At 57.7% G+C, this 10,439-nt stretch overlaps 1 protein-coding gene across 1 annotated transcript in view; it reads left to right on the top strand.

The window, feature by feature from the left end:
• Positions 1–1,032: 1,032 nt before the first annotated feature.
• Positions 1,033–10,439, top strand: part of ARRB1 (arrestin beta 1) — a 68,746-nt gene continuing 59,339 nt past the window's right edge. The window contains exon 1 of the mRNA XM_021704613.1: positions 1,033–1,130. Coding sequence (XP_021560288.1) covers positions 1,111–1,130 — 20 coding nt within the window. The 5' untranslated portion in view covers positions 1,033–1,110. The remainder of the gene's footprint in view (positions 1,131–10,439) is intronic.

The raw sequence follows: 10,439 nt of genomic DNA, 5'->3' as shown, positions 1-10,439 counted from the left end.
AACATCTACTGGGCTCCTACAGTGTGTGTGTCCGGCACTAGGGGAGGGCAGCAAACACCTGTGAACAATTCTGCAAGCTGTATTAAGTATCTCACTTTATGTGTTTGGAGCCCTTTTGAGAGGGCTGGTGTCCAGTGTCACCCATAAAAAGCCATGAAGCTTAGTAGGGGCCTTTCCATGGTGCTACCCTGCCAGGTCAGACTCCCAGGCCACAGCAGGCCAGCTCTAAGCTTCTTCCTTATCTCCTGTGCTCACTGCTTCCTCTTCCTGGGCAGCCACTGCCAACCCCCCTTGCTGGTCTCCGGCCCCCTCCCACCCTCATCAGTTCCCCAGCGTTGATGGCTGCCTTCTCCACCCCGCCTTGGCCCCTTCTTCCTGTCCCTGTAGGGTTGTTGGGTGTTATCGCTCCAGAAGGGCGGGGATTTGGGATGGGGGAGGGTGGGGCATAGGACTAAGGCCGTGCCAGGCACCCGGGGTCTCCTACAGGCCCCCACCCCCACCCTACCAGGGGCGCCGCCGGGAGGGAGCTCGGCCTTGGGGTGGGCCGACCTTGGGCTTCCACCCTCTGGCCACACAAAAGGCTGCCCCCGGCTAGCGCGGGGGAGCGCCCCAGGACACACGCACAGCTGCACAAAGACGTGCACACACCGTTCCATCACACGAACACACTCCCGAACCGGCCGGAGCACACGGCCGTGCACACGCACCGGCACACTCGCGTGCACACACGCGCACGTATAGACACCCCAGCGTGCGCCCTCACGTACACCAGACACACAGCGGGGTGCACGGCGGCGTGGACCCCCCAGTGCCGACCTCGGGGCCCTGACGCGCCCGCCGCCCTGCCCTGGCGCGCACACGCAAGCACACGCGCAGGCACACGCACCCTCCCGCACTGCTCCACGCCCCTGGCCGCGGCCCGGGCGCTGTGCGGCGCGGCGGGCGGGCCTGGGGCGGGGGCGGGGGTGGCGGCGGCGGCGGCCGGGAGAGCGGAGGAGGCGGAGCAGGGAGCAGGGAGCCGGGAGCCGGCTGGCCCGCGCTCCTCCTGCCGGCCGGGGATTTTCCAGCCTGGGCGCTGTCGCCTCGGACCTCCTGCGGCCGCGGCGGACCATGGGCGACAAAGGGACGCGGTGAGTGCCGGCGGCGGCCGAGCCGGGTGCCCGTGGGGGCGACCTGGGCGAGGGCGCGGGCGGGGGTTCCAGTCGGTCACCCCGGGAGCGCCGACGCCTGGCTCCGCGGCACGCAGCTCTCCTGTGCCGGAGGTCTCCTGTGTGTGGTCGCTGGCGGGGCCGTGGGGGCCGTGGGGCCGTGGGTGGGGGTACCGGGAGCGAGGACCCGGACGCCCCATCCGGCTCGCAGCCCGTCGCCGCCACACACTCACACACACTCACTGGCTGCCGACACCCCGCACTGGCCAGCAGACGCAGAGACGCAAGGGGGCAGGTTACCACACAATGGCACATACGCTCCTGGAGACACACTCATCCACGGGCACACTCATCCATGGGCACACTCATGCTGGCACGCACACAGACATTCACTGCCACATGCTCATCGTGTACAGTGACACACCGTCACACACTCACTGGTACACACTCGTGAACACATTCTTGCGGACAGTCATGCTGTCACACACGGGTCACACTCCAGCACACGTCAGTTCTACCACACCTTCATGTTGGCACACACTGATACACACTTACCCTGTCACTTGCACTCACTGTAACAAACACTCTGAGACATACCCTCACACTCTCATGCTGGCACATATCTCCCCAACACCGTGTTTGCCAGACCCCACCAGCACGGACCCCCACAGACCCGTCAGACAAATGCCCCCCCCACTGGAGCCCTATGGTCACAAGCCAGCTGACCCTGGGGCTGCCGACACACTCACTCCAGTCCCCACATGGCAAGAAGTGGAAACACACACATCACACAGGGTCGCCTCTCCCCCCCGGAGCCTGGGAAACATGCATCCCATCCACTGTTTCCCCTCCCTCTGACCTCCAGAGGCCTGGGGTGGCTGGCTACAGTCTGTTTGAAGTGGGGGTGGGGAGAGGGGTTCCTGTCTCCTTAGGAGCTTGCCCTGGCCCAGAAAGGGAGGGGCTTTGCCTCTGAGATGGAAAACTAGGACAAAATAGGGGAGGGAGCTGGGGCAGGGCAGCCCCTGGGGACAGCCCCTCTAGACCAAGGCAAGCCCAGATCAGGCACTCTGGTTTGTTACCTCGGTTGTACCTCTTCACTCCGCCTACTGCTTTAAGTGCCAGTAGAAGCTTCTCCCTCTCTCCTCCCCCTCCCCCTTCTACAAGCCCCTCTTTTTCATTTTTTTCTTTCTTTTCCATCTTCTATCCTTGTGCCCCACTTCTCCCTCCTCTCTTCCCTCTCTCCACCCTCCCTGTCTCTCTTCTTGCTTCCAGTAATTATGTATTGAGTGCCTGCTGTATACTAGGCAGAGTGTGGGGATCAAAGATGTGCGAGACCTGTTCCTTCCCCAAAGGAGCAGATAGACTAGGGGGAAGTGACCCCAGTGGTTATCATGTTTGGTGACCACGAGAAAGTAATTTCACACTACTGCCATCTGACACTCTTTCTCAACAGCATTAGAAAGATCCTCCAGAGATTATTTTCATTTTTCAGAAGAAACTGAGGCTTGGAGATAATTTAGAAACTGCTTCCCAGTCATCCTCCTGACAGCTCTTCAAGGAGGTTAATTTTCCTCTTCCTGTTTTCCAGAAAAGGAACCAGAGTGTTAGAGATTACCTGACTTGCTTAAGGTCAGGGGGCGTGAGAAGCAGGGCAGAGGCTGGAGCCCACTTGGTCCATTTCTCTGTGGCTTGCCCTTGGGCACTGCCAAGCCCTTCATGGGCCCTGGGTTGAAGGCCATGGTGGGGTGCCCTGCTCTGTGTGTGGGGGCCCAGGCTGGTAGGGAAGGCTGCAGAAGATCGTGAGGCTTCTGCATTCACCTTGATGACTAGTTCTCATTGCAGCTGGCCGGCACTGCGACCAGGTCTTTGTCCTCAGTAAGAGGATGTGTGACTCTCTCTTCTGCTATGTCCACGTCCCCCAAAGCCGAGATCCTCCTGACCATTGAGATGAGACTTTTCTCCCCATGAGATTTAGGAGCCCTTGCTCTTCTCGTTTATTCCTCCTGCGCTGCTTCGCCATCAGGGTGACTCAGCCCCTCTTGGGCCTTGGTTTGCCTCTGTGTGACTTGAAGAGGAGTGTCATTGCTCCCCATGCCAGCGTAGGGTGTCAGCAGGATGGGGACCCTGTGAGCAGCCAGGTACCTGTTGGAGACCCTATCTTTAGGGTCAGGATCTTTTCCACGACTCCCCCTGCTTGCCTCTAACTCACTGGGAGACCTTGGACATTTGTCTTTACCCTTCTGGACCTTAGTTTCCCTGTCCGTAAATTGGAGCCGTTAATACTTAAACATTTCAGGGCTCTCTTGTGTTTATTGAATTTGCTGGGCAGGGGAAGAGGTGCTGCCCGAAGCCTGGAGCCCAGGCTTGGCTAAAGTCCATTCAATGGATGGTGGCCCTGCTCTTTCCCTCTCTCTCCCCTGTAGCCCCAGGAGGCCTCCTTCCCCCTTCCAGAAAGGTTTCCTGAGTAATTTGGAAGAGAAGGGCAAAATCAATAATGGGCCGTACTGTGCCTCACTCTGTAGGCCATGGGTTTCTTTCTCTGACCTAGAAGAGGAAACTGCAAATATCCCATACTCTAAGGATCAGGAGTCATGGCATCCATTCCTGCACTTGGACTCACACCCCCCCCATATGAAAATGACAGTGAGAATTAGTCAGAAACTGTCACTGTCCTCTAGGAAGTCTCGAGGTCCGGGGGGGAAGGAGGGGTGAGGCAAATGCCTGGATGGGATTAATTACAGGGCAGGTGGTATGACTGCTCTACCAAGGTGCTCTGGGAGCAGTCATACCTCCATTCAACAAATGTTGACTGAGGGTCTGGGGCTGGAGCTTCAGAGGAAGGGCCCCATTCTGTCCCCGAAGGATTTAGAGCAGAGCAAGTGGTTACACGGCAGGGTGACAGGTGCTGCGGAAGGCCTAAAGAGGAGCCCCTGCCCCGGTCCCAACAGGGGGCATGGTGAGAGAAGCTTTCCTGGGAAGGAGGTGGCTTTGGAGCTACTGAGCTTCATCTGGAAGGACGAGGAGGCCAAGGCGGTGGCCCTGGGGATGTCATTCATGGCTCAGGGCGCAGAATGTGCAAAGGCCAGGAGACGTGAAGCACCCTGTGTAGCCTGCGGGTTGGGCTGGTGATGATGGGTGAGCCTCAAGAGAGAAATACAGGCTCATTGGCAACCGCCTGGAATGTCAGGCTAAGGAGAGAGGGCGTGGTGGTTCGGGGTGGGGGGGCGTGAGACGAGGGATGGGGGCAGAGTTCCCTTGCAGAGGGACGCCTTTGGCAGTGGCAGGGGGCGGAGGGCAGAAGCAGGGAGACCGGGTGAGGAGGCCGGGGAGGAGCCTGGGAGAAGGCAGGATCTGAGCTAAGGTTGGGGAGAGGACGCAACGGAGAAATATGAATGAGGAGGTGGTGTCCATGCGGGTGTCTGGTATGTGTCAGGAGACTTACATGCATGATCTCATTTGGTTCTTCCGGTGATCCTGTTGATGGAGGGATTGCGATTGCCTTTTACAGCTGAGGAAACAGACTAGGAGAGACTAATTTGTCTGCTGCCATTCAGCCGAGAAGCCAGCCTGTGTGTTCACAAAGGCCGCTGCTGCACCGCGCTTTCGCCCAGAGGGAGAGGGCTGAATGGCCCACACAGCTGGCCTCCCCCACCTCCCTGGTAGCTCCACGCTCCAGCTGTGCATCCCTTCTGGTTCTTGCTGTTCTTCCTACCGCAGCGGTAAACATGAACGATCAGAGTTAGATAACAGGAGGGACATCCTGAGAGGCAATGGGATGGAATGGAATTCTCATTCCTGCAGATGTTTGTGAAGTTTTCTTTGTTGGAAGGGGAGGAGGGCGGGTGTGTTGGGGACACGTCATCACCAGCTCTCCGAACCTTGGCTGTCATCTCTCTTGGCAGTTAAGCCCTGTGTGACCTATCTTGACTGGAACATGGGGATGTCTTGTGGCTTTCTCAAGGGATGCTTCTGGGGTTGCTGGGAGTGGCAGTGTTGAACCTGACTTACCATCTCTGGTCCCCAGTCGAGGCTGGCTTCTGGGCTTCAGACTTGTCCACAGCGTGGGTACTGTCGTGCAGGGAAGAGGTATGGCATGGGTAGAGAGGAGAGTTAGGGACAGCTGGGGCCTTGGAGAGCACCCATGCCTGAGCGGGAAGAGGAAACCAGCTTGGGCGAGACTCCTGGGAGTTAGCCAGAAGGCAGTGGCCGGTGACTTGGCGAGGGGGCTTTTGACGGGGTGGTAAGGGCAAAGCTGGGCCACAGGGGCACAGGGGAGAGGAGAGGACTCTGCTATTCCCCGTGCTTGGAGCTGAGGTGGGCCTCGTGGAGGAAGGGTGTGAGGCCCTGGGCTCAGGGTGGTGGAGACTGGGGGTGTGGGAACCTGGGGGGGGGGGGTCCGGCTCAGCTGAGGGTGGGAGGGACGCTGCAGAAATGTGAGCTGGTCACAGGCGAGGCTGTCTGTGCTGGCTCCTGAAAGAGGGGCATCTGACTGGGGCCGGGGTTCTTGGGGATGCCTTTCATGAGGACGTGCCTTCTGAGCTGGGTCCTGGGGCATGGTGAAGGCCAAGGCGTCTAGACGGAAAGTACAGACAGCAGGTGCAGGTGCAGGTGCAGGCGCAGGGTGCTGGGTGGGTGAATCTCATGGCAGTTTCTCACACATTTATTCATACCCCAGGTGTTTTTATTCCCCAATTGGTGAGCTCCTTGTGGTGTGGGGGCTATTTCTGTTTTCTGTTTGCTGGCCCATTATCCACCTCTGGGTCTGATTTATTGGAGATGCGTGGTAAGGATTTGTTGACTGGACTGAATCCGTCCACCCCTCTTGCCTCTGCTCTCAGCCCAGGGGCATCCAACGGGCTAATATTAGGTCCTTCCCATTAGGGAATTTAAGGATGAAAGCCATGTTTTCCACATGAGGCTAGGTTTGGTGGGGGGAGAGCGGAGAGCCGGTTTCCTCCATCAGATTGTGAAGTCCTGCGGAAGCAGGGGGGGGGTACCATCCTTATCAGAATGGGGTTCCTGGGAGTGGAGCCAGTTTCTCCCCCATCAGACAGGCCTCTGCAAGAGGAAGGCCTGTCTCCTACATCAGACTGAAGGCTCCTGAGGTTGGGGCATGTCTCAGTATGAATAGGTATTATCTCTGATGGTTTCAGGAACCCTCTCTGTTTCCTATGTGCAGGATGGGTCCTGCCCCAGGAGTGGCTGCAGTCCTGGTAGGGGGGTGTCCAACCAACAGAGGGGGTGGAGCAGGACAGGATGGCTGCTTTTGAGAGGGGAACAAAGGAGTCTGTTGTCCCAGCCCCCTCCCTCCCTCCCCAAGGGGCCCTGGCAGGGTCATCTCTCTGGAGACGCCTCCTCCTTCCTGGGACGGGCCCCATCTTTAGTCCTCTTTAGAGGAACTGCTTGTTCCTTCCCAGAGACCTGGTGCCAGATGAGGCCGGGCTCCAGGGACTGGACCAGACAGGTCCTGGAGTTCTGTATGGCTGAAGTCACCGCAGCGACTCAGTGGTTTTCCCTCTGCCCAGGACAGGGCTGGGACCACAGCTGATTCCATGGGGGCCCCTTGTACTTGGAGAGGGATCCATCTGTTGGTCCGAAGAGCCTGGAACAAGGTGTGGGGGTGGGGGGAGCTCTGGCTGATGTCAGGCCCCCAGGAGACATACTCCTCACTCAAGGTCTGAGCGTTCAGTGGCGGCACGGCCCGCACCCACAGGTCCAGAAATGGAATGGGTACGGGCCTGGGTGAGGCCAAAGGGCCCTCCCATAGTGGTTGTGGGCCCCCGGGCCCACCGCTGGTCCTTCTGGGGTTTTTTGCAGCTTCATCCTCCTTCTCCCATGCCATTAACGGGCACAGATGTGTTTTGACAAAGGGGCAGGGGCAGGGGTGGGGAGTGGACAGCTGCGATGTACCATCTCAGGAGGGTCCCAGAGGTATGCTCTAATGCTTAATCATTGCTGGGTGACCTTGGGCACCACATTCACCCTCTCTGGGTCTTGGTATCCCTGGGGAAGTCAAATCAGCCATCACGGGCAAGGAGGTAACTCTCCTTGAGTTACCCATTTCCTGTGTTCTGCTAGTGGGCTTGGGGGTGACCTTTCTTCCAGGGGGTGCCAGAAGTTGGGGAGAGGGCAAAGTTCAGGCCTCTGTCACAGGCCAGTGGGACCGAGACTTCAGGGGACCTGGGCCTGGGGGTGACTGTGGATTGTGCCCTCAGCCCACTGTGTGGTCTGCTTAGCATAGACTGATTAGTATAGTGGGTAGGCTTTAGGAAGAACCAGGTTTCCTGGTTGCAGATATCAGCTCTGGCACTTACCAGCTCGGTGACTTCACCTACTATTTAACCCTTTCTCTGCCATAGCACCCTCATTCGCAAAATGGGGTAGTAATAGTGCCTACAGAGGAGGTTGCCTTGAGGAGTAACTGAGTTGAAATAGGTAAAGCTCAGGGACAAGACCCTGGCCAAAGGGCAGTGTTATTTGAGGTTAGCGCCCTCACCAGGCTGCGAGCTCCCCCACAGAGGGACCCTGTTTGATTCACTCTTGAGGCCTCAGAGGTTTCGGCACAAGCCTGTTTCATCATTGGCCCTTAGTACACAGGTGGTGACCTCAGTGCCCTTCCTGTCTGTCCTTCAAGGCCTGGATCATATATGGCCTCCTCCTTCAGGAAGTCCTCACTGATCACCCTGATCACCAAGTGCCTTGTGACTTTTTTTTTTTCCCATTCTTTCTTTCTCTCTCTCTCTCTCTCTCTCATTCTTGGCACTGATCCACTCCCCCACATCCCCCACATGTCCTGGTTATTTACATACTTGTGATGTCCCCTGTGTGAGACCAAGGACACCTGTCTTGAGTCTTTTGTCCCTGTACCTGTGTAGACCTGGCATGGCGCACTGAACTCCATAAATATTTGTTTATGCTATGAAGGGGGCTGAATGTAGGTGTTTCACTGGGAAAAGCTACACTTGAGTTTGGTGAGGACAGTGGCACATCTTTGCTGACTTTGAAATATCGACAAGTGATTTTGTGTGTGTGCGTGACCCAAAGGGCGGGGGTCATTGGATGAGAAGCTTTACCTTGCTGGGAGAATGTGTTCTCTGATAACCAGAGCTACCCAGCACGGGGATTGGTGGCTCATTCCAGCCTTCTTGCTTTTGCTTCTGCTGCTCGCCCCATTTAGAATGCCACCCTCACTTGGAGCCGCTTGCCCAAATCCTACTTCCTCAGTAAGTGCCCCAGCCGTGGAGCCATCCCTTGCTGGCCCCCAGAGTGTGGGTTCCATTCATTATCCCCATCCTCAGACATTTCCTGAGCCTTTCTGGGTCTGGACTGTGGCATGGGCGAGTATGGAGTCTCTCTTTAGAATGGACATCTGGATCTGGCTACAGTATATCCAGTGTGGTTTGACCTGGCCTGAGGAGGGGACCTTGGCTTCCGATGACCTGCCGATGATCAAGGAGCTCTTTATGCAGCTGGAGAGATCTCCCCATTGGCTTCCCACTGGGCAAGTACTCAGAACCCACCTAATTACTGGGGACAGGGTTCTGGGCACTGGATCCAGCAGGCTGCGGTCATGATCAGCTAATTAAACCACCCAAGAATCGCTTGTTGGCCCTGAGAAGTGGAAGGAAGAAGGTGGGGGTAGTGGGGCTAAGAAGAGTGTGAGAAGGCAAGCGATGCTATGAAGGAGGCTTCAGACATGGGGCCTGCAGGCAGAGCTGGGGAAAAGAAAGCAGGAGGTGGGGAGAGAGGGTGGGGGAGCAGGGAGAGAAGCAGACAGACAGACGGTTGAGAGGGAGTGCTATCTGGGGACAGCACCCAAGTGAGATAAATCAAGGGCAGGGTCTCTGACCTGGGAAGGAGGGACTCCACTTCTTCACTATCCCTCTGATACCATGGACAAGCTGCTTTTGCTCTTTGGACCTCAGTTTCTCCGTGTGTCAAGAAGGAAGGAGAAAGGGCTTTGGCCTAGGAGGCCCTAGGACGCTTTTCTTCTCAGTTCTAGAGGGGGAGAGAATGTGGAGAGCTAGAAGGGGAGAGGGCATAGACAGCAGGCTGTGTTCTGTGCTGGATAGCTTGGCTGCTAGCAGCCCTGTCTTCTGGAAGGGGTAGGTATTGGGTGGGTGTGATCCAGCCTGAGATTGAACGCCTGTAGTTTAATTGGAAGGGAAGACTCTGTGTGGCAGCAGGCAAGCCCTTGGCCTCTGTCATGCCCTGTCCCTGTCCTCATGGCAATCCAGTGGCTCCCAAACTAGCGTCCTCAGTGGTGACCAGTGAAGGCTGTGCAGTGTGTCCCAAGAGTAGCACCCCCAGGTGTATGGGGCTCCCCAAAGGTGGAGCCCCGAGGTCTGGAGTGTGGATTTTAGAGTCACACATAGTCGGGCGGCTTTGCTGTCCGGCAATATCGCACACCAGCTCCATGACCGTGGGGAAGGGTCTTAGGCTCTCTGGACGTCAGTTTTCTCGTTTGTGCGGTAGGTCTAATAATACCACCTACCGCATTTGGTTGCTGTGGCCCAGAGGGTAGGGATTTGATGAAGCCCTCGCTGTCATTCCAGCCCAGGAGCGGATCTCAGCTCTTCTCTCTGCTCCCCTGTCTCCCGCATCCCCTCCCTCCTGTCCTGTTCGGTGCTGTGCACACAGCTGAGTATGCGGGGCTGGGGAGTTGCACCGGCCTAGAGAAGAAGTTCAGATGATGGCAGGAAAGGGAAGTGAGATTGCCGAGGGCCGGGAGGGGCAGAGCAGGGTGCTGCTGGGCAGCCTGAGTCCTCAGCCTTTTGGCCCCTCACCCGTGGCAGACTGTCTAGGAGGAAGTGAGGAGAATCTGTGGGGCAAGAAGCCAGGGGCAGGGGTGGGCCTTGTGGAGGGCCCTAGGCCTCTCTCCTGTAGCTCACACCCCGAGGCGCAGCGGTGGTGTCCGGAGCCAGGTTTTCAGCCGGGGAAGCCAGCAGGCCACTGACAACAGCCCTTCCTGGTTTCCAACCCCTAGCAGGGGGTGGGGGGGGCGGGAGGGGTGCCTGCTTGGAGCTGAGATGCTTGGAAAGCAGCGCCTGCCTCCAAGGTCTGCCTAGGTCTGGAGGAGAGGCAGCAAAGGAGGGAAGCAAGCTGCCTCCCCCTCCCCAAGCCTCTCCCTGTGGTGCTGGGCTGTGACATGCCAGGGCCTCTGACTCCAAGGAAGCTGCTTACATAAGTCGGCCCAACTCCCTGCTTCCTTCTTCTCTTCCTCCCCAGAGGGGCCCAGGAGGAGGCTGGAGTGCGTGGCTCAGGATTCCTGGGACTGAGAGGTCAGTGTGA

This window comes from Neomonachus schauinslandi, chromosome 11, assembly GCF_002201575.2.
Source record: "Neomonachus schauinslandi chromosome 11, ASM220157v2, whole genome shotgun sequence".
Classification (NCBI taxonomy): Eukaryota; Metazoa; Chordata; class Mammalia; order Carnivora; family Phocidae; genus Neomonachus; species Neomonachus schauinslandi.
This window is presented reverse-complemented; position numbering and strand designations above follow the sequence as displayed.